The 23556-nt window shown below is 50.4% G+C and overlaps 1 protein-coding gene across 1 annotated transcript; it reads left to right on the forward strand.

The window, feature by feature from the left end:
- Nucleotides 1-23: 23 nt before the first annotated feature.
- On the forward strand, nucleotides 24-10830 carry GP5 (glycoprotein V platelet). The gene is made up of 2 exons (XM_027833529.3): nucleotides 24-6204; nucleotides 9326-10830. The coding sequence occupies exon 2, from the start codon at nucleotides 9340-9342 to the stop codon at nucleotides 10684-10686; it is 1347 nt and encodes a 448-aa protein (XP_027689330.2). The 5' UTR covers nucleotides 24-6204; nucleotides 9326-9339; the 3' UTR covers nucleotides 10687-10830.
- The last annotated feature ends 12726 nt before the right edge of the window (nucleotides 10831-23556 follow it).

Here is a 23556-nt window from a genome sequence, read left to right on the forward strand (position 1 = left end):
TGAGGCTCAATTCAGAGCCCACTGAAATAGATAAGAATGACGCCCATTGGCTTCAGTGGGCTTCGGCTCAGCCCCATCTCCATGCACTCTTGCTGAGTAAGGGGCATGTGTGCGCGTGTAAACACACCAGATTAATATCTGGAAACAGTGACCTCGGTCTTCAATCATGGATTGATGAAGGCCGTGTTGAGGCTGTAACTTGTACCTTACGAAGGGTAGTGATGCATTTCTGCTTCATTATTGAGATCTTCCCATGCTGCTTCCTTGCAGCATGGTGTGCTGATAGCATTTCTTCTAAGGTGACACTTTCATTTCTTGCCAGTCTTCTGCCTGCAAACAATGTTGTTCCTGACACTATCATATCTATCCTGCTCTGAGTCTGGAAACATCACTTCATGAGTGAGGCTGAGACCCTTTCCATACTGCAGTATGGAAATACATTTAAATATTCCAGGACAAAGAACTTTGTTTAAGAAAAGTTAAGGTAGAATGTGTTTGAGAGGGTCCAGCCAACACCCAAAAGCTTGACCGGTTTTTTAAAAACCCAGGCACAAACCTGGATCCAAAACAATATTTTATGAACCTTTTGCTTTCACCAAGATCTTTATGGACTTAAGTTTTTGTTGCAGACAGTTCATGGAGGCAAGGGAATTAAACTGTGGAGACACAGAAAGGAGGTAAAAAGTGCCCAATCTGGATTGCTTAGTCTAAGTCTGGAGCAGAAAGGTGCCCATTCCCTACTGGTGCTGCCACGATTCTAGCTCTGATGCAGAAAAGCCTCGTGATGGAGAAGTGGCTGGAACTGAAGGACCTTGTTTCCCAGACCCTTACACTTTGGCAGAAGTACAGGGGATTTAAAAATAAATACATACATGAATCTGAGACTGATGTTCCTTTGGGTCTACTACAAAAGCCTGTATATCCAGTTATGTATTGGACAGGTGACATAAGTGAGACATTCTGCTGCTCTTGGGCATGTATTTCTCCACCTTATTCATGATGGGGGATGGAATAAAGTATTCCGGCTCTACTCAGACTTCTACTGGGCTGTTGGGGCACTGTGACAGGGTCGGGCCAGAGGGCTATAGGAGAGTCTTTTTTTTTTTTTTTTTTTTTTAAATTTTTTAAACAAAATTTTAATCAGTTCCAAACCCTTACAGCTGGAATGGTGTACACGGTTGCTCTTAAATGACAGCAGAAAACAGCTCTTCTCTGGTAGTGAAATCTCTCCCCTTTTCACTTCCATCTTATTACAAAAGATGTAACAGTATTTGTACCACATATTTTCAAACTGTATGTTCAAATAAGACGACAACACAGGGTCAGTTTTACTTTATGCATGTAAGTCACATGGAATTTAGAGCAGTTGCCTTTCCTTTTTTGACAAAAATAAACTCCAACCATTTAATAAATGGGAGACTAAAGAACATGTGTTACCAACTACCTGAATAGAGATTATTACATTAGTTATCCAATTAAGTTTTAACCACAACTGAATTGGAGAGTAATAGAAGGCAGATATATTAGCCCCAGGCTAAGTAGGTCCCTTTTCCCTGGGTAAGGTAACAGGGAAGATTCCGGAACAATCAGGAACCTTCTGGAGACAATTAAGACAGGCTGATTAGAACACCTGCAGCCAATCAAGAAGCTGCTAGAATCAATTAAGGCAGGCTAATCAGGGCACCTGGGTTTTAAAAAGGAGCTCACTTCAGTTTGTGGTGTGTGTGTGAGGAGCTGGGAGCAAGAGGCACTGGGAGCTGAGAGTGAGAACGTGGACTGTTGGAGGACTGAGGAGTACAAGCATTATCAGACACCAGGAGGAAGGTCCTGTGGTGAGCATAAAGAAGATGCTGGGAGGAGGCCATGGGGAAGTAGCCCAGGGAGTTGTAGCTGTCGCACAGCTGTTCCAGGAGGCCCTCTAGACAGCTGCATTCCACAGGGCCCTGGGCTGGAACCTGGAGTAGAGGGCGGGCCCAGGTTCCCCCCAAATCCTCCCAACTCCTGGTCAGACACAGGAGTCGTCAACCTGGACTGTGGGTTCAGAAAAACGGCCAAGCTGAGGGCTGCCGTGAAGCTCCAAGGCGAGCAAATCCGCCAGTAAGAGCAAGACCCACCAAGGTAGAGCAGGAAATTTGTCACAGGCACATATGCCACACTTTCTGGTAGACCACATCCACACTGACTACAGCTGTCCTCCTTTTTTGAATGCAGGTTTCTATGTGTATTCCACTGTGGGAATGCATGCACTTCATGCCCCTGGGGTCAGAGAATTTTTGAAAGCAGTATTTGTTGCTCTGTGCATGTGCCTTTGCCTTCCTTGATGAGTCCTTACATAATTTAAAGAACTCCGGTGCCACCCTCTGCTCCATGGGAATATATACAGCTGCCCTAAAAGGGAAGTATCACAGGCAGCCTTACAAACCTAGACCAGCATCTCAATAATTATTTCACCAGCAGTCTTACGACCCTCCTGGTAAGAGACAGGGTACAGACCTCTCGTTTTCCTTCACCTCCCATGCCTACAGCACCTTCTCAATCTTATCCCCCCAGTAAAAAGATATTTTGTGACAGGAACTCAAGAGCTGCAAACCATTTATGATGCCTCTACGTGACCCCCACGTACCCTTTGGGGGTTGCCATAGCAGACAAGTGGGTATTAGATATCATCTGTCCCAGCTATGTAATCGAGTCTACTTACCTACCTTCTCCAAAACCTGCATTCTCACGAGGAATCCCTCTTCCAGCAAGTAACAATACAGTGCGCACCTCTTCAACACCAAGGAAAAAGTTTTTACTCTACATAGTTCCTAGTCCCTAAAAAGTTGGGTAGTTGGAGACAGAGATGTATCCTCGATCTCTGTAATCTCAACCACTTTATTCACCAACTGAGATTTCACATGGTCACTCTGGCATCAATACACTATCCCTGGAAAAAGACATATGGTTTACAGCTCTTGATATGAAGGTCACGTACTTTCACATGGATAGTCACCCCGTCCACAGGCATTTTCTCAGATTCATGGTGGGCCCTGACCGCTTTCAATGCACGGTCCTCCCATTCGGCCTCACCACTGCCCCCATGGTCTTTACCAAGATCTTTCTGGTAGTAGGAGCTCTTTTCAGACAGAACGGCTTCACTGTTTCCCTTTTATGTTGATGATAGGCTTCTCGTTGCCAAAACCTATCAGGAAGCCTATGGGTCAACCTCATCAATGCTTCAACGACTTACTTCCCTAGGAGTCAGTGTGGACTTGGAAAAGTGTCCTCACTCCATGCAGACTACAGACTTCATAGGGGCCACTCTAGATTCAGTCATGGCGAGAGTTCATCTCCAAAGATTTTGGATTTTGGAGTTCATCTCCAAAGGTTTTGCACCAGGAGCATGCTAATAGGTCAGGTTAGATCAGGTTATAGGCAACCTTTGAGTTCCAGTCAGAACTTGTTTTCCTTCTGGAGCCAATGGCTTCATGGACTTATGTTATCCCAGTTGCCAGACTTCACCTACATCACCTTCATGCATAGCTCCAGAGAGTGTATTCACCAGTCAAATACAGCATGAATACCTTGGTAATAATTCCGTCCAGAGTAACATCTTTCTTGGTGTGGTGGAAGGATCCCCATCAGGTATGTGTGAGCGTCCCCTTTCTATTATCCTTGTCAGACAAGATGATCATTAGTGACCCCTCTCTCTTCAGCTGGGGAGCCCACATGAACAACCATACGGCGCAGGGTACTTGAATGTCCCAAGAGACCAAGATGCACATCAACCTTCTGGAACTCCAGGCAGCATGAGAAGCTTGCAAGGTTTTTCTACAATTCGTCCTATCCCACCATGTCCTCATAACGTCAGACAACCTGACAACTGCCTTTTAAATCAATAACCAGAGAGGAGTGAGATCAGTCCCCCTATGTGTAGGAGCAGCCACCCTGTGGAATTGGTGTATCCGGAATCAAAGCACCCTGTTGGCAGCTTATTTTCCAGGAACTCAGAATGTGTTAGCAGACGCCCGCAGCAGGTATCTCTCCATCAGTTACGAGTGGGAGTTGCATGATTCAAAATAACGTTTTTGTTCAGTGGGTGGCCCCTGATCGGGTTCTGTTTTGCCAACTGAACAAGTGCAACATAGGTTGCTCCAGAGGAGCTCTTCGACTATGCCCTCAGAGCGATGCTGTCTTTCTCCCCTGTTCAGACCATCTGAGCAATGCCTTTCCTCCCTTACTGCTCCTACTTTGGGTCTAACAAAGTCACAACAGGGTACAATTCATCTCCATTTCCCCTCAATTGGCTCCCAAATCTCCTACAACAGTCATCTCATCATCCACTCATCATCCAGGCCTTCCCTGATCTCTTGATCCAGGAGAAACGCAGGATCAAGCATCCCAACCTCAGAGTACTTCATCTCATGGCTTGGATTTTGGATGGGCATCAACATTAGAACATTCCTGATCAGAAGCTGGACAAACGACCCTTAATAATAGCAGAAAGGGCTCCACTAGAAAATGCTATTCAGCCAAATGAAGCGTTTTTCTGTCTCGGCACAGCAGAAACATCTCCTGAGTCAGCAGATATTCCCCTATTTTGGACTGTCTTCTTTCTCTCACAACAGCTGGGCTATCCCTTGGTTCTATGAGTCCACCTGGCAGCAGTCAGTTCATGCCATCCGCTGTCAGGTGATTATTCAATTTTCATTCACCGATTGGGTAGCAGATTCTTAAAGGGCCTGATCAGAATTTTCCTGCCAGTAAGAAAACCTACTCCTCATTGGGATCTAAGCCTTGTATTTCCGGTACTCACTAAGCCTCCTTTTGAGCCGTTAGGTTAGACATGGAACGTGTAGCTATCAATGAAAGTTGCATTCCTTGTGACCATCACCTCAGCCGGAAGGTTGGGTGAGCTGGGAGTCCTAGTGGTGGGTGTGGTACACACTATATCTGGTAAGGCCAAGTCTCTTTACAACTACATCCAAAGTTCCTCCCCCAAAGAAGTTTCAGAGTGTCACATGAACCAGTCAGTCCACATATCTGTTTTTTCTGAATCTGCATACATCTGAGGAATGCATCTGAAGAAGAGCAGAAACTTCATTCTCTCAATGTATGACACGCTTTTACCTTCTATTTGCAAAGGTCAAAACAAATTAGAAAATGACCTACATTGTTTCTCCTTATAGCAGAACGAGTCTGAGTTCAAGCTAGATCCTCCCAGAGGATCCTGGAGTGGATTTCAGGCTGTATCCTGTTGTTACTAGTTGCTTCTTCCTCCTGATGGGGTGAGAGCTCATTCTACAAGAACGCAAGCAACTTCAGTGGCCTTGCTTCAGGAAGAGCCCTTACTTGACGTTTGCAAATCAGTTCCTTGGAGTTCCAGCCATACGTTTGTGAGGCCTGGTGCTCTAGTGCAGACCTGCCCACTGACGCTTCCTTTGGGACAGCGGTTCTCCAAACAGCTCTGCTGCCTGCATCTTCACACTCTCCCCCTACTTGAGCACTGTGTCAGTCACCCACAGTGGAGTGCACCGAGGGACCAGCATTCAGAGGCGGTTACTTACCTTATAGTAACTGGAGGTTCTTCAGGATGTGTGGTCCATATCTACTCTGCTGTCTGCCCCCCCCGCTTTGCTCCGGCTCTTTACTGGATTTGCGGTAGAAAAAGAACCAGAGAGGCAGGCAGACTGCGCCGCCCGTTAAGCCTTTGGTTGGAAGCGCAAGGAAGGCAAGGGCACGGGCAAGGACCAATGGACACTGCTGGCAAGAATTCGCCAACTCCAGGCACATGGCACGCATGCATAACCACTGTGGAATACTGATATGGCCAACACATCTCCAGTTACTGAAAGGTAAGTATTCTCCTCTTTTGTCCCAAAGCATATTGCTTGTAGAAGCCCTTTGGGGGTTTTGTGTGTGTTGCTGTGCACCCACAAATCCCACTGGAGTAAATGGGAGCTGTGGGTATGGGGAACCTCTGAAGATCAGTCCACTTCTCTGACGTGACTAAATATGAATTTAACTGTTGGCAGTGAAGTTAAAATAAATTCTGGCCTTTGCCTTTAAAATACCACTCATTTTTGCATAACTATAAGTTGAGGTGTTATCTTGAGGATGCATTATGCTGTCAGCCTTCCCATGTAAAATGCAGAATCATCTGGGTCCTCACTTGTCCGCTGTACGCTTACTGAATGCCTCTAAAATAGCTCCTTCACCTCTAAGGTAAGACTCACGCAGCTATTTTTAGTTTAATTTGAGTTTATTTTATGTAACATTTGGCTGAGGGCTGGTTTTAGAATGTGCACAGGACAGTAATTCAGAATAAGGTAGATAACGTTTTATTGAATCTGGTATATTTGATTTTCGAATAATGTGGGTTCAAGTCCTGGTGTGTAAACTTGTCAGTCTGACATGTTCATGTGCTGAATTCCTGGCATTCCTGTACAACACACTGAGAAATCTTAGGAACCCAGGAATTGCCGCACTATGTCAGACCCAAGATCCGTCTAGCCCATTGTCCTATCTCTGATGGTACCCATCACCGTGTGTTTCAGAAGAAGATGCAAGAACCCTGCAGTAGGTGGAAGTGGGATAATTGCCCCTCAATTGGTCTTGTCCTGATTCTCAACAGGGAATGGCTTAAGTCCTGAAGCATGAGGTTTAATGTCCCTTACAGAATTTTCAGCATAATTAATTATAACAACCCTGGATATTCTTGTTTTCCATATAAATGTCCAAGCCTGTTTTGAATCTTCTGACATTTTTGGCCTCGATCCAATCCTACTCTGCTTTCTGTGTCCTGGCCAGCTTTTGATCCATGAGGATGCTTTGCCTCTCACCCAGTGATGAGATTCTTTAGCAGGCTTTTGTGTGGGATCTTAGGCCCTTGCGGGGAGGGGGTGGGTTCTGAATAAATTGTCAGCTGGTTTTCCTTTATGTGCTTCTTTATTGACACAATCAAAGAATTCTAGGATCCTACTTGCGACAGAGTTTTCTTTTGCAGAAGGCGAGCTGGTTACACCCTGTCAGATCAGGAACATCCAGGTGTTTTGTTAGTGTCTGTACTGATCATTTCAAGCAGTTTTCCAGAGGCAGATGTAAGGCTTACGGGTCCATAGTTCCCTGAATCTTAGAGCCTTTTTAAGCAGATACAACATCTGCTTCCCTTCAGTCCCCTGGAACAGTGACTGTTTTTAATGAATGATCTGATGTTCCTGTTAGCAGCTCAGCTGCTTCAGAATTCTTGGATGGACCCGCAGGCCTGATGACTTATTGCTTTTTAAATTATCCGTTTGCATCAGCAACTTTTCTTCTGTCATCTCCGTCTCTGAGAGCAGCTCAGAGCAGGACCAGGATAGGAATCTCGAAAACATCCTCTGTGGTGAAACATGATGCCGGGAAATCATTCAGCTCCGTCAAAATGTCCTTATCTTCCTTAATTGGCCCCTTTTAACCTTGCTAAACCAGCCACCCCACCTTCCGCAGGCCTCCTACTTCTTATGTACTTAAGTCTTTTGTTGTTCGTTTTTATACTTGTAGCTATTTGCTCTTCTAAATTTATCTTGGCCCTCCTAATTTCCCTTTTACTTAGTGCCTGCTGTACGTATGCTCCTATTTATTGGCTTCACAAGAGTCAGATTTCCAAATTTTGAAGGATTTATTTCTGGCTTGATTAGACTCTCAAACCTTGCCATTTAACCATAATGGTGCATTAGTTGCCATCCTAATTCTCTGTGTCAGCGATGTGTGTGTCTTCTAAGATTCTGTTATTACTGGGGGGGGAGGGGGTGGTTAAGTCTATTCCATGCCACTTCTAAGGATTTTACTTCCTTTACTTGTAGCATTAGGGCCTTTTTGACGAACCACATTGTACTGAAATCTCCTTTTGTAAAGTTTAGTACCACTGGTACCTTACCTCCCCCTTGGATGTTGAGTCTCATTATATTATGGTCACTATTACCTACTGGCTCAGCTCCTGTTACTTCTTGAATTAGCTCCTATATATTACTTAAGGCTAAGTCAAGAATATCCTTTCTTGTGTGCTCAGGAATTAGCTGTTCCAAGAAGCAATCATTTGAAGTGCTGAGAAATTGCTTCTCTCTACTTTGTGCTGGTGTACCATTTGATCAGGTTACGGGTGAGGTGTTGAAATCCTCCATTATCATCACTGTGTTAGATTTTGTTGCCTCTTTGATCTCTCTCAACAGTTAAACTCCTACCCAGGCATGACAGAATCTAAAACCTTATTGTGCGTCTGCTAATACGTACATTGCACAGCTAATTTCCAAATGTTAGATGACCTACAACTGGAAGAGAAATTTCGTATAGCTGCATAGATGTGGAGGATGGCTTACGCTGAGCTGTTCGGCCATATCTGTAAGAGTGCTTGTTTTGTGTGATGAAGATAAAACATAAAAGTTGTAATCTTCAAAGAAGAGCATGCTTCAAAGAGCTTTAAAATATTAATAATGATCACAAAATATTGATGATATATTATATGCTTTTATTGTGGTTGACTAATACAAATATGAAAAATTAAAGATGATAAATCTTTAGTCCTCTGAACTTAGAGAGGAGCGCCAGGATTGCCATCCGTCCGGCCTTTACCCAGACAGTCTGCTTTTTGGCTTCTGTAACCAGGTACCATTTATGGTTGCCAGGTGCCTGGTTTTTGACCGGAAAGTCTGGTCGAAAAGGGGACCTGGTAGTGTCCAGTTAGATGTACTGACTGGGCCCCCAAAGTCCGGTTACCGTGGGGCGAGGAGAGGCGCTGGGTCATTAACCTGTGCCAGCCCCTGCCCAGCCGGGGCCGCAACCTACCTGCAGGCAGGCTCCTTGTCAGGCTGCAGCAGCTCCCGTCCCAGCCCCAGAGCAGAGGGAGCCCAGCTGGGGGAGGGGGAGAGAGGCGGGAGATGGAGACGATCTAGCAAGTGATTGGGGGTGAGGAGGAATGAGCGACAGGGATGGGGCCTTGGGGGAGAGGCGGAGAAAGGGCAAGGTCTGGGGGAAGAAGCAGAGAAGTGGTTGGGCCAGGGGGAAGGGGTGGAGTATGGGGCAGGGTCTTGGAAGGATTGGGGTCTTGGAAGGGGCGGGGCCACTGGGGGTCCGGTTATCAGCAATTAGAAAGGTGGCAACCCTGGTGAGCACCATCAAAATGCCTGTAATCAAATAAAACCATAGAGTTTGGGGAGTTTTCATCATAATCCAAACTGAAGTTTAGTACATGTTTAGGTTTTTGCTAGTCATTCACGCAGTAAATTTTATGATTAGTACAAAATTATTACAAATATGTAAAATGGAAACTGAATTCTCTGGTGCTAATTTATAACTGCTCATATTCCAGGCACTTCAGCAGGGATGTTGGTTTTTCGTTTAGCTGTAACCATCCATCTTTTCCTTCAGCTGAATGCATCCGTTTGCCCTGAGAAATGCGAGTGTATTCTGAAAGATGCCATCCGTTGCTCTGGTCCCGGTATCAAAGACCTGGCATCGTTAGGTCTGCCTAACAACATGACACAAATTCTAATAACAAATACTAAGGGAACAGATTTGAAGGACAAAGTCTTTTCTGGAATGACAGTGCTACAGCGTCTCATTCTATCTTCAAACCAGCTTTTCCTAATTTTGCCAGGAGCTTTTAAAGGCTTAGTAAAGCTGAAGACCCTCAAACTGTTTAACAACAAGTTAACTCAGCTTCCCACAGGAGTGTTCGATGAAATGATGGACCTTCAGCAGTTGATCCTTGAAAATAATTTGCTGAAAGATATTGAGCGCAGCCTGTTTGACAAACTAGTCAACTTGCAGGAGCTGTTTTTGAACAAAAACCGTTTGACAGAGCTTCCTGAAGGAGTGCTAAGAAACCTCGCCAAGCTTAAACTACTGAACTTATCCAGAAACTATTTGGCAGCCTTGCCTAGAAATATATTTAGCACATTAACCAGACTTGAGAAGCTCGCTCTGTATATGAACAGGCTCAGTTCAATAGACTCTGGTGTGTTTGATAACCTGAGAGAGCTGCAGGAGCTTCTTCTGCATTCAAATGGCATTCAGTCCATTGCCCCAGGCACGTTTCACAATCTCCTTAAACTAAAAAGTTTAACTCTCTCTCGAAATAAGTTGCAGTTGTTACCTCATGGGCTCTTTCTGCATTTGCACAATTTGACTAAATTGACCTTATATGGGAATCCACTGGGATCCCTTTCAGAAATATTGTTTGGAGAAATGAGGATTCTCCGGAGTCTGTGGGTATATGACACCAAACTCTCAACGGTGCCAGATTTTGTGTTTGGTAATTTGACAAATTTGGAGCTACTTGTGCTGACTTTCAATCCTGAGTTAAGTGTTCTCCCAAGGAACGTGTTCAGTGGTCTAAATGAACTTCTTACTTTGTCTTTGCATACAAATAATCTCTCTAGTCTCCCGGAGGGCATCTTCCAGGGTCTGCAGAAACTTCAGGAGATTTCCCTTTTCCATAACAGGATTGAGGTTCTTCCTAAAAACCTCTTTTATAATCTCAATAATCTCCAGGCAATTTACCTAAATTGTGCCAGCCTGCAGTCTCTTCCTGGAGACTTCTTTACTTCTTTACCCAAGCTGCAAGAGGCCGTGCTTGACAACAGTCCTGGGAAATGTGATTGTCAAATTGCTGAATTCAAAGGGTGGCTCCAGAGGAATTTAGACATAGAAAAAATGTCACGTTCCTAACTTGTGACAGTACCATAACATTAAGGAATATTTCTCTCTTGTCTCTACCAGATTATCATTTTCACTGCCCCTCTACCACAGCCCTTCCACACCACGCACTTGAGAGCTCCACGGGTTCCCACACTTCATCTTTTCTTGTCACTGAATACTTGCCTTTTACTTGGAAGACCCCCACAGCTTCTGTGTCCATGACACATACGAACACCCCCTCGCTACCTCTGTCTGCAGCTCCGTATTTTACTGATTCCACCACTGAAGACGTTGGGCCATCTGAATTTCACCCCACAGAAATTCCAACCCAAACTCCCACTGGCATAATGAGAGAAATCAACGGAGTAAGAGAAATTGTCTCAACCACTGCCGCACCAGTCAGTGGATCGCAAGACCGTCTAAGTGCTCGGCCATTTTTTAAATTTAAAGTCCCATATAGTCAAATATTTTTGTATCTCTGTTTTGGCTGTAATAGTCCAAGTTTTAACTGTTGTGACCACTTTGTATGTGCTATATGAAGTCAGGCGGCTTGTGCACTGTAGCAATAGCCCTGCTCAATCCGTTGTACTGGTGAGAATTTTACATAGGGTTAGGAATGCAGATTAGGAGCTCAGTACTAATGTAACATAGAGGGTTAGTTGCATTACTGGGCACAGGCCTTACGTTTCGGACATTACAGATGTCAAAGTATTGTGTTGCAGATCTTGCATAGCGAGCGCTGTAAACAGAAGACTGTGTTTGTATCTCAGCTGCACAGCAGTGTACATTGAAAATGTACTTTCTGTACTGTGTATTTTATAGTATTTACCTACAGGAATAGCCCCAGCTTTAGCCAGTTTTCTAGCTTTTGAAGTGCGATACGCCGTGGCAAGCAAACTAGTTACAGCGATTGGGTATAGAGTGTGGCCATCATGCTTAACTACTAATACTGCTGTAGAGAAACAGACTAACGTAATCGTAAGGATTTTTCAATTTGTGCATTTTGAATAGCTTTTGGTTTCAGCTGTTTGCAGGATAATTCTGTACCCTCAATTACATGTATTATTTTGGTGGTTTTAAAAAAGAGGCTCCAGCTCAAACAGAAGTTATGGGCTTGAAGCAGGAATGGCTGGGTGAGGTTCTTGACCTGTGTGATGCAGACGTGCTGGAAGTAGGGTGATGGGGATGCGGCAGCAACCCATGGCTTGCAGAAATAATAGCAACCAATGTGTGGTTTCCATCACAGACAGGGTTAACAGTTTGGTTTAATGGCTCTCCGCACCCCCACTATACAATTGTTCCCTTGGCAGGAGATCAGACTAGATTATCATATGGCCCAGCCTGGCCTTCAAATTGTGTGTGTTTGGGAAGGACTAAACTGCATGGTTAGAAAATCCGTCTCCTCACTGGGCTTGCAAACGGCACCTTAGATTGCTAAAGATGAAAAATTTGTAAAACCTAACGGTGTTCATCACTTCCAGAGCGTGTTCACTTATTGGACATTACTCTGCTTGGACAATGGAAAATAAACAAGTCACTTTCCTTTGTTTCTAGTCAGTTTTATTTTCTAGTGATCTGCATTTGCACCCTACTGCAATGTCTAAGAACACAATAATGGGACCAAAGGTCCATCTAGCCCAGGATCCTGTCTTCCGACAGTGGCCAGTGCCAGGTGCCCCAGAGGGAATGAACAGAACAAGGCAATTTGTCACTCAGTCCCAGCTCTGGCAATCAGAGGCTTAGGGACACCCAGACATGGGGCTGCATCCCTGACCATCCTGGCTAAGAGCCATTGATGGACCTATCCTCCATGAACTTATCTAGTTCTTTTTTGAACCCAGTTAGACTTTTGGCCTTCACAACATCCTCTGGCAAGGAGTTCCACAGGCTGACTGGGTGCTGTGTGAAGAAATGCTTCCTTTGGTTTGTTGTAAACCTGCTGTCTGTTCATTTCATTGGGTGACTCCTGGTTCGTGTGTTATGGGAAGGGGTAAATAACCCTTTCTTCACACCAGTCACAAGTTTATAGACCTCTATCATAGCCCTTCGTACTCATCCCTTTTCTAAGATGAACAGTCCCAGTCTTTGTAATCTCTCCTTGTATGGCAGCTGGTCCAGACCGCTGATCCCTTTTGTTGCTCTTCTCTATACCTTTTCCAATTCTAAGCTCTCTTTTTGGAGATGGGACAGCCAGAACTGCCCATAGTATTCAAGGTGTGGGTGTACCATGGATGGATATAGTAGCATTGATATTTTCTGTCTAATCTCTTTCTTTCCAAGTGGTTCCTAATGTTCAGCTTGCTTCTTTGACTGCTGCTGCACGTTGAGCAGAGATTTTTGGAGAACTATCCACGTTGAGCAGAGATTTTTGAGTGGTAACAGCTAATTTAGACCCCATCATAGTTGGGATGATGTTTTCTAATGTGCGTTACTTTGCATCTATCAGCATTGAATTTCATCTGCCATTTTGTTGCCCAGTCACCCAGTTTAGTGGGATCTCTTTGTAACTCTTCACAGTCAGCTTTGGACTTAACTCTCATGAGTAATTTTGTATTATCTGCAAATGTTGCCACCTCACTGTTTACTCTTTTTTCTAGATCATTTATTAATATGTTGAACAGCACTGCTCCCAGTTCAGATCCTTGGGGGGACCCTGCTATTTACCTCTCTCCTTCTGAAAGCTGACCATTGATTCCTACCCTTTGTTTCCTGTCTTTTAACCAATAACTGATCTACTAGAGGATCTATCCCAAGACTACTTACTTAAGAGGCTTTGGTGAATGACCTTGTCAAAGGCTTTCTGAATGTTCAAATAAACTATATACATTGGATCACCCTTGTCCACATTCGTTGATGCCCTCAAAGAATTGTAATGGAATTGTAAGCCATGATTTCCCTTTACGAAAGCCGTGTTGACTTTTTCAAAAATATTGTGATCGTCTTTGTGCCTGACAATTCTGTTCTTTAATATAGTTTTAACCAATTTGCCTGGTACTGAAGTCAGGCTAACCAGCCTGCAATTAGCGGGATCACCTCTGGAGCCTTTATAAAAAATCCGTGTTACATTGGCTGCCCTCCAGTCGCCTGGCCCAGAGGCGGATTTAAGTGACAGGTTATATAGCACAGTTAGTGGTTCTGCAGTGTCAGATCGGAGTTGCTTCAGAACACAGGTGAACGCCATCTGGTCCTGGTGACTTCTTACCGTTTAATCTATCAGTTTGTTCCAAAACCTCCTCTAATGACACCTCAGCCTGGAACAGGTACCAAAATGAGGCAACATAGCCTTCCCTGCCCTTTCCTCATCTTGTGCGTAATAGCAGTGGTCTTACTGATGAAAACAGGCTCATCTGTGTTTCATATGCCTTGTAGTACAATGTGATAAACTCCATCAGAGTGGGAGGGTTGGGTCTGTTTTGTTACAGCAAGTGTGGATCTGCCTGGAAGAACCATGAATAGAAGCAGCAGAGTGGTTTACTGCGGTGTGTTCAAAGAGAAGAGGGAAGACCATGTGAAACTATGTCCCAGTTGTTTCCAGGCTAACGCACACTGAGACTTCACAGGCTGCTACCATACATGTGGATGCCTGCTTATGCGCGTTTTTATGAGCACTTGGTGTCAGATCAATTCTGCTACCTGTCATATCAATATTATACTGCAAATCTACTTCTAATCAGGAGAGAAATGAAGGGAGGCTGCATGTATGTGAGAGGCAATTGTCCTGCAGACAAGCAGGGGCTACTGTTCCTTCCTGCCATATATATTAGAGAGGGGCCCCAAATTTCAGGGCAGTGGGGTTTGATGAAAGGAGTTGGATCCAAAACTGGCAGGAGCTGTCTCCTCCAGAAGTGGATGCATCGGAAATCTTGCAAAAACTATTTGTGCAAGATTTTGGCCCCAAAAGGCAGAAGTCTCATGGGAACAACATGTGGAGAGATTTCCATACCTTGGTCCTAGTTTGGCCTCAAGCCCTAAGACTAGCCTAACCCTAATCCAGACCTGAATCCAAGTTCATGCATAATGACCAAGTTCCAAAATTCAGCCCACTGGAGGCTTCAGCTCACTGCTGCACAGTCAGACATTAACAAAGAACAGCGTGATCTCCTTTCATCAGCTGGCACCCTGGATTTCACAACAGGAACCCTGGTACAAGGCACTGTGGTCAGTCAAGAGATAACAATAGAAGGCGGGGGGGGCGGGGGGGACCCGTTCCTCTCCCATGCTGATTGCCGTGCTTCGTTCTGGCTCTGACAGTTACTACCCAGTGCCAGAGAAGGGCTGAGCTGCACGGTACAGCTCCTAGTCCAGACCTCCTAGAGTGCGGGGATGTGGGGACTTGTCTAGGGCCCAGACAAGCCAGCCTGGTTCCTGGGCAAAGTGAAGGCTGGACTTCGGGGCTCCGGGCAGGAGGGGAACCTGAAGTCAGTTGTGTGTCAAGCTGCCCCCGCACAGGGAGCTCCTCAGGGAAGATGCCACTGCTTTAAACCCGTGGTGCTGCTCTTGGGGGGGGGGCACTGCCTGGCCCCCTGGTGGTGTTCACCCCTGACATGGCCATGTGCAGGGTAAAGGCTTTAATTCTGCGCCCTGGCGCCTGTGCCAAGGGGTCAGCTTCTTTCTCAGGCCTGATCCGGCATGGTGCTGAGCCCCCTCAGCTCCAAGGGTGACCGGGGACCCACTTACGCTCCACTGGTGCCCTTGTGGCCAGTGCTTAGCCAGGGTCGCTGAGCCTGGTGCTGGGGCATCTGCTCCCCACGGGTGACTGGAGCCATTTCAGCCCCGTGGCTGCACACTGCTACCAATAGAGCCCTGCCTGGGGATGGGGCGAGGGGGTGGCAGAGAAACTTCACAGGGGGGTTCCTGGCCGCACCCTCTCTGCAGGCTGCTGTGCACAGCCCTGGCCCATTCAGCACGGGCTGTGCAGCGAAGCCCCATCACCTCCATGCCCAGGCGGCCTCTGCCCCCCCGGGGGCTGGATTCACCCCTCAGGGGGGCGCACATGATGTGTAGGACCTGGTGTGCAGTGTGAACTTCACGCCCCAGCCAACTCCTGCGGCACCGGGGATCCCTGCAAGCTGCTCTGCGCCCTGTGGTGCCCGCTCGCCACCCCTGCTCCCTCTGCGACAGCCCTGGGCTGGACCCTCGCGTGCTCTGGTTGACACACAGCTGGCCCAGCGGCAGGAGCAGCTCTGAAATGTTGCATTGGCACGCGGGGTTAGGCAGCATGCTTGCAGCACAGAGTAATCACAGCTGCTGCTCTGTTTCCCCCGTCTGCTCCCAGGCGCTGAAACGCTTTCCAGCTCTCCACGAATTTACCCAGAGAGAAGGTATTAACTCTAACTCTCCTCCCACGCCCCTTGCTCCAAGCACATCCCTGCCGTCTGCCAGGCTGCCCTGGGACTAAGGCACCCTGTGTTTCCATCGGCCCTGCCAGCTGCTTTCCCTCCTAATCCTTCCTCAGCTCCAGATTCTCCCCATGGTCCCTCCCACGCCTACCTGGTAGATCTTCTCTGGCAGAGCTCTGCCGGGCTACCCCCAAATTTGCAGGGCTCTGTTCATGGTGCTCTCCCTTTCCTCCCACCCACCTCTGAAGCATTCAGTGCTGTGGTTTTGGGTTAAATGACATGACACAATTCGCGCCATGCAGTTCCCTGGCCGCAGCGGCCTTTTCTGTCGGCTGCATCTCTGCGGCCCATCCTTGGACTTGTGTTGCCACCGCACTGCAGGTTTGCAAAGTTGAAAGTCTAAAATCTTTCCCGCTACAACAGATGAAGCTTGAAAATCACTGTGCTTAGGAGGCCATCAGCAAGGAGCCGGCCCAGCAACAGGAGAAGATGCATGTGTTGGCTAATGTGAACGACAAGGGATATGTAAAAAGCTGCAGAATTCACCGGCTGAGGTCTTGAAGGATTAGATGTGTGATGACTCTGGGCCAGTGCATCTCTCCTGGTGAAATTACTTCAATAGCAATGCAGGAGCCAAGGCACTTCCTGATGGTAACAGATTGGGAGGAGCTGATGGAGGAGGTGCAGCCAAGGGTCATTATTCTTATTGTTTATAAACTGAAAATGATCAGGGAAATGAAGTGAGAGGGAGCCTGGCCCTGGGACTGCTGTGTTCCAATCCCAGCGCTCACAGCTGCCTTCTCAGGCCTGGAGAAAGTGGCTTTCAGTTTTAACCTCTCAAACTCGGGTTCCTCCTCCCCTGCCATGCGGGGGCAACACTCTGAAGCTGGGAAGTGCTGTGTGAGTGCTAAGGGCTGTGTGACGAAGTGGGACTGTTCTTAATGTTTCCTCTGAATAGTGTGGGGGTGCCTCAGTTTCTCCTAGGCAGTTCTTAAGTCTCTAGGTGGTGGGGTAAGGGTGTATGATCATTGCAGAGCCCTAGAGGGCAGGTGTGTGCAGGGGTCTGGACACAGAGAATGGCCAACACCCTGTTCCCTGGCAAATGATGGCCTGGGCCTTCCCCCTGCAAGGTGAGAGCTGAAGGGTTGGCGAACAAAGGAATCAGGTAACCTCCTGGCCGGGGACAGGGACAAAGCCCAGAGGAGGAGGGGCTGGAGGGAGTTTCAGTTTGGGGCTGGCTGGAGACATGGAGTGAAGGGCAGACGTGGTTGTCTGGCTCACTGCCCCACAGAATGGACCCAGCTGAGGGGTCCCGTTCTCTGCACCTACAAGCTCTGTGTTAGACCATGTTCCTGTCGTCTAATAAACCTTCTGTGTTAGTGGCTGGCTGAGAGTCACGTCTGACTGTGGAGTTGGGGGGCAGGACCCTCTGGCTTCCCCAGGAGCCCCGCCTGAGCAGACTCGCTATGGGAAGCGCACAGAGGGGCAGAGGATGCTGAATGCTCCGAGGTAAGAACCCAGGAAGGTGGAGCCGGGGGAGCTGTGTGTCCTGCAGACAGGCTGCTCCCAGAAAGGAGACTGCCCCAGAGTCCTGCCTGGCTTCCTGGGGAGCAGTTCCAGAGCATCGCCCAGGGACCCCATGACAGGCTGGTACTGGCGGGTGGGCTTTTCATGAGGGTGATGCAGTTTCATTTGTTGTGGGAAGGGCACTCGTATTTCGAGCGTGTGCCAGCCAGCCACATCACCTGAATCGCCTCGTGGCCACAATCCCACTCCTCAGCTAGCCTGCCACGGCGCCTTGCCATGTCCCTCTGGGATGGGGCTGATCTCCACTTGCTGTCTGCTCTGTTTACAGGAGAATGGCCAGAGCTGGGAGCCGGCACCTCGTGGCGCCTGATCTGTGCTCGGACACTGGTTTGCTCTCTGCCCTGGGCTCGGGGCTCCCCTCCTGGGTGCTTCCCATTTGGAAAAGGGAAAATAACACCTCACCTTCCTACCTGCAGGAGCTGGAGGCAGGGCGGGGGGAGCCCATTGTGTCTGATGTGCTGCCTGGTCTGACGGCTTGGTGGTTACAGGGTGGATGGGGACGGCTGCGTTTTAAACGCCCACCCCCGCTTTGGTGGAGCAGGGAAAGGCTGATCTGGAACAAATCCCAGGCTGGCAAAACTCCAGTGAGCTGCTTCCGCTACTCCAACCCATGAGCACGGGGAGGCCCAAGTTCCACCTCCACCTCCCCTGCAATCCAGTTTTCCATTCATCCCCAGCCCTTGGACACATCTCTTCCGCTTGGGATTATCTCTGCAGCATGACTTGGCTGGGATTCCCGCATTCCTTCCTCGGTGAACACGGCCCTGGGGCCCTGGCCAAAGCCCCATGTTGCTGATGCTGCTAGGTCCCGTCGGTTCCCGTTACCTGGGCTCAGTCGGGGCTTTTCCAGAAAGGGGGTGGGGGTGGAAACACAAAGGTTTGGACTTTTTATAAACCGTCACTTTCCTTCTGTTAACTCAGTGGAGGTCTGAACTTTATCTCACTCATCTGGGCAGCTGATCGCTCACTGACAGGGAACAGGCTGCAGATGTCTTCCTAATCCGAACATGGTTCACAGCTGGGCTGTACTTCCATGGTCATCTCCGTGTGAAAGAAACAGCGATGCTCCCTTTTCCCCGGGGCTGTTGCTAAGCCCTGTTCAGCTCTGTCATGGCTGTATGGCCACCGCGTAACTGTGGCAAGCTCTCCCTAGGACAGAGGCCCTGACCCCTTCAGAGGGGGGTCACTAGTCTTCAAGCAGCAGCTGTAGCGTCCTGGGTGCTGAAGGAGAGACCCAGGGTGACATGGGGGCAGAGCAGCTGGTTTTCCCTCATGCGGCGCTGTGACTTCTCCGCATGGCGTGGCGTGTGCTCGAGGGTGCAGAGACCACCGCTGGGGCTGGATCTTTGCACTCTCGCAATCACGCAGGAGCCAGCCACAGTCTAGGCCTGAACAGACGTCAAGAAGGCCTGGCATGGGGGAAGCAGGAGGCTGGTGTCTGGGGACCAGGGACCCAGAGTGCCTGGTCTAGGTGAGGGGGACAGTGCCTGGGTGGAGGGGGAGTTTTCCATTTATCAGAGGTATAAATGGCCCCTTTTCTGCAGAGTCTGGGCACCTCGCCCTCTTTACTGCAACTCCCTGGGAGGCAGGGCAGGGCTGTCATCCTTGGGGGATGGAGGGCAACCGAGGCACATGCCCCCGGCCACAGTTGCACAGGAAGACTGTAAGGGATCAGTGAGCCAGTGCTCCTGGGTCCCAGCCCTGCGACTGCGACATCCTTCTCCTTTCAGCAGGGGTTTGAATGGCAGCTGTTGCCCTGGCACCCTGGGAATGGCAGGTCGTCCAGGCACCGGCAGCAGCATGGCCTGGGCGGGAGAAGGAAGCGGAAGGAGTTTGAGGAAAACGTCACTGGCAGAGCGGAGATGGTGAAGGGGGTAGATTGAAGGACATGAAATCGCTTTGCAGGAATCTTGGCATGTGCAATATTGGGGGAAGCCATGGGGTGTTGGCACCTGGAGAGAGCCCCCCTGAGATGGCTGGTGAGAGTGAGGTCAGCTAGCTGGAGGCCCTGTGGTGCTTGCGGGGGGCAGACGGTTTCCTCTGTGTACGTGTGTTTCCCTCGTACGCTCCTGGAAAGCGATTCCAGGTCAGGTCTGATCACAAGACCCGCTGCTTGGAGACAGGCCTTGCCCAGCAGCTGGGGTGCCAGGAGGAGCCGGGCTGGGAGCAGAGGGCGGTGAGGCGAGATGAGCGTGGTGGCACTTGGGGGTGCTCGGCGCTCTCCCCAGCTAGCGTGTGTCGTGCTTCAACCCCATGGGGAGCAGTGGCCTGTGCTAGCGAGGTTTGTTCTGCTCTCGACAGGTTCCCATCCCACCTCATCCCTGGGATCCGAGTCGCCCCTCAGACGAGCTTTACGCCCCTCGGCTGACGTCTGTCCCATAGGGTTCAGCCGCCCGTCCTGTGCCGGGGGGAAGGGGGTGTGCGGAAGGGGGAGCGCCTTGGAGATCCGCACCGAGCCCCTGAGCTTGAGTCACTGCTCTGTGGGGAGCCGGCGGGGGGAGCGACCGGGTCCGATGCCTTGGCGGGGGGAGCGGAGCGGATGGGTCTGACACCCCGTGGGGGGAGCCGGAAGAGGGAGCGGACGCACTGCCGGGCTCCGTGCTGGCTGGGAGTTTCCTCAGACCTGGGCCAGCCCCTCCCGTGGCACAGGACACGGTGCCGTTTCCTCGACACGCAAAGGACCAGCGAGGTCCGGGCTGAGTAATCCGGCCTCAGAGGCTGATGTCGTCTCTCGCCCTGGACGGGGAGGGAGGGAAGCTGGCTCCCAGGCTGCTCCCAGGCTGGCTGGGTTCCCAGCAGACGCTGCTGTCTCACTGCCTGGCTGCGGGTGAGCACTGCCGGCTGCTTGGCAGCTGTGTGAGAAACTGGGGCCGGGGCCAAGGCCAAGCCCACGGAGCTGCTAATTTTAGCTGTGACTCTGATTTTCCAACCAGACAATCTCTGAACAGTGCCCCGGGCCCCGGCCGGAGCCCTGCCGCCCCCCAGCCCCGCAGTGACCAAGGGAGCTGGGCGTGCAGCTTTGGGGGCAGCTCTGCTACCCGAGGGCAGGGCGAGAACTGGCCTGTCCGAGGGGGAGCTGGGACTTGCCCCGCGCTTCCCCCTGCCCCGGGCCATGGACAAGTCTCTTGAGCGCTGGGCCTGCACAGGGTTCCCTGGGCAATGGCTGGGCTGGCCCCAGGGCTAATGGCGCCATCGGGGGCTGGGAGCTGTTTAGATAGGAAATCCGAGACCGTCCCTGCCCCGATGACACACGCAACCAGCAGGTCCCAAGCGCATTGGCGTGAGATGGTGATCCTGAGTGTGTGGGGGTGGCAAGCGGGATAGGGGCTGGGGGAGCGTCCCCTGTGACTGGCACACGGGAACGCCCAGGCTACGGGCGCTGTCATGGGGCATTACCTTTATTCCTTGTTAACGCTTGGAGGCCTGTCCTGGGATGGTGGGGAGGGCCTGTGGGGCCATGGACACAGGGGTGGGGCTGCTGGGAGAGGTGAGCATTTGCGGGGGGGGGAGGGTGCCAGTGGGGAGGGGCTGCTCTGCTAAAGAAGAGTCTTGTGATGGGGAGGGAGGGACGTGTGCCTGGGGCGTGGGGCAGGTTTGAGGCCACTCTGGGCACAGGCACTGGGTGCGAGGAGGTGGCAGGACGTCGGGGGCGGGGGGTGCAGGGCAGCCGCACCCCGGCGACTGTTGTGGAACAGCTTCACTCTGGGCACGGTTATTTCCCTCCCCAGAGCAGCTGGATCCCTCCCGGGGAGCCGGGGCGGACGTGCCTGCTGCAACGCTCCCCAGGCACCTTGCCCCACTTCCTGTTCCCTCAGCCGCCTCCGCCCCGTGACTGTGGCGTGGAGCCAATCTCCTGCTTAGCTTCCAGGGGCGCTGGAGATGCAGGACAGTGAAATACTGCGGCAAGGCCTGCTGTCTTCCCCCGCTGAGCAGCCCCTGAACCCCCACCCCGAGCCCCGCCACGTCCCCTTTCCCACAGCAATCCCACCCCTCCCTCTGCCGTGGCGTGTCTCGTTCGGATCCGGGGCAGAGAGCACGTTCGCTCTGCAGCGTGTACGGGACAGGCAGAGCACCGCACCCCTCTGGCGGGCTCGGGCAGCAGCCAGCCCCACACAGGCCTGTCAAGGGCTATTAGCCAGGATGGTCAGGGACACAACCCCATGCTCTGGGTATCCCCAGCCCCTCCCTGGGACTGGGCGACAGGATGGATGACTTGATGATTCCCTGCTCTGTTCATTCCCCCTGACGCACCTGGCACTGGCCTCTGTTGGCAGACAGGACACTGGGCTGGATGGACCTTTGGTCTGACCCAGCCTGGCCGTTCTGTTCTTACGCTCACGTTGTGTAAAGACGCTGCTCCGGGGAATGGCAGAGGCGTGTTGGGGGCTGCTGGGAAGGTGCCGCCTGTCTGAGCCCCAGTACCGGTGGGTGCCGAAGGTTAGCAACATGCCTGTGGTCTGCTCACGCTATCTCAGGCCTAGAGCCGAAAGCCGTCGCAAACACGCAGTGAATCCATTCTCAGCGAGGGACGCTCGGAGTCTGGGGCTGGCCCCTGATTTTGAGGAGCAGCGTCACTGGCACTCGCCGCATCTGAAGAGTGAAAGCGGCAGTGAGGAGAACCTGCTCAAGCCCTCGCGGGGACGCTCGGGGCTGGGTTCTGCCTGGCTGCAACGTCTTTTCTGGAAGGGCGGCGTTGGTTTCCTTGTGAGAGGAACCCCCCCGAGCCAGACAGCAGAGAGCTGACTGCGCTTTGTAGCCTGGCGAATCTCCTGGGGCAGCCTCCAGCTCTTAATGCACTGCCGTTTCCTGGCTTAGTTGTTCATAAGTGTCCTGGCTTGTCCGGAGAGGAGATCGTTCCCTACACGCTGCATTCCCTTCTCAGCGCTCAGCCTGTTTTTCAGCAAGAACACAAACTCGTTCTGCGCTGTGTTAACTGAGCCGCACCTAGGGCGTGCAGACGATAGGTCTACACCGTGCTGGCCAGATCTCAGACCAGATCCCACTGACCGCAGTGCGAATTCTGCATGAGTGGAAGACTAAGAAAAACTGAGTAAGGGCCTCAGGATTTGACCCTATTTCAATAATTTCAACTGGATGAGGGAAAAATCCGTAGTCATTGGTTATTTTTAAAGGCTAGCGAGTTGTTTTAGGCAGTCTTAGTCTTGTCCTAGGTCAAACAGGCTCAGAGCATTACACAAAACAGATTTGCTTTGAAAAATGTTTATCTCATCCTAAACTATGTGTGTTTGCTCGTCCTTGGCACTGCCTTTGCTTTCTAGCTATGCGGAGCACATCCCACATCAGTCCCTGCTAACATCCCAGAGGGCTGTGCAGTGAGCTCAGGCCTGGGGGCTGGGGTCCCCCGAATTCTATTACTGATTCTGCTTCGCCTTTGGGGTGTGTGGCCGAGGGCAAATCACTTCCCTTCGCGCTGCATTTCCCCACCTGGAAAATGGGTTTACCAGTATTTATGTACCCGCCTCAAGGGCTGCTGCGGTGAAACGAAATCAGCTGCAGTTTGCAAAGTGCGTTGAAGGAACAAGATGCTTATTACTGACACAAAGCGATGCCAGCCCATGCACAAGGGGCAGTGCTGTGGGGTCTGCGCAGAGGGTGGAGGACAGGTTATTGTTTTGGCTGAGTGATCACTCTTTGCAACCACGGCGCTCATGCTACAGCACCCCAGACGGAGAGCTCCGGACTCGGGCACGGTGTCTTTGGGTGTTCATTGTGGCTCCTCCATCAACCCCTGATTAAAGATGGTGCCTGGTCAGGGCCGAATTAACCTTTGGTGGGCCTGGTGCCAAACATATTTGTGGGCCCCCATGGGGGCAGTGGAGCCTGGCGCAGGAGGGTCGGTCCCCAGAGCAAGGGGCCAGTCAGCGGCAATATGGCACGGCAGGGGCAGCCCTGCTCCGCCCAGCATGAGGGCACTATTTACAAACCAGCAGTTGCCAGATGCACGATGGCCCGC

The sequence above is a fragment of the Chelonia mydas genome, chromosome 9 (genome assembly GCF_015237465.2).
Source record: "Chelonia mydas isolate rCheMyd1 chromosome 9, rCheMyd1.pri.v2, whole genome shotgun sequence".
Classification (NCBI taxonomy): domain Eukaryota; kingdom Metazoa; phylum Chordata; order Testudines; family Cheloniidae; genus Chelonia; species Chelonia mydas.

Bases quoted from the DNA above. Each gene is read 5' to 3' on its own strand.
- GP5 (XM_027833529.3), top strand. From the start codon at position 9,340: ATGTTGGTTTTTCGTTTAGCTGTAACCATCCATCTTTTCCTTCAGCTG.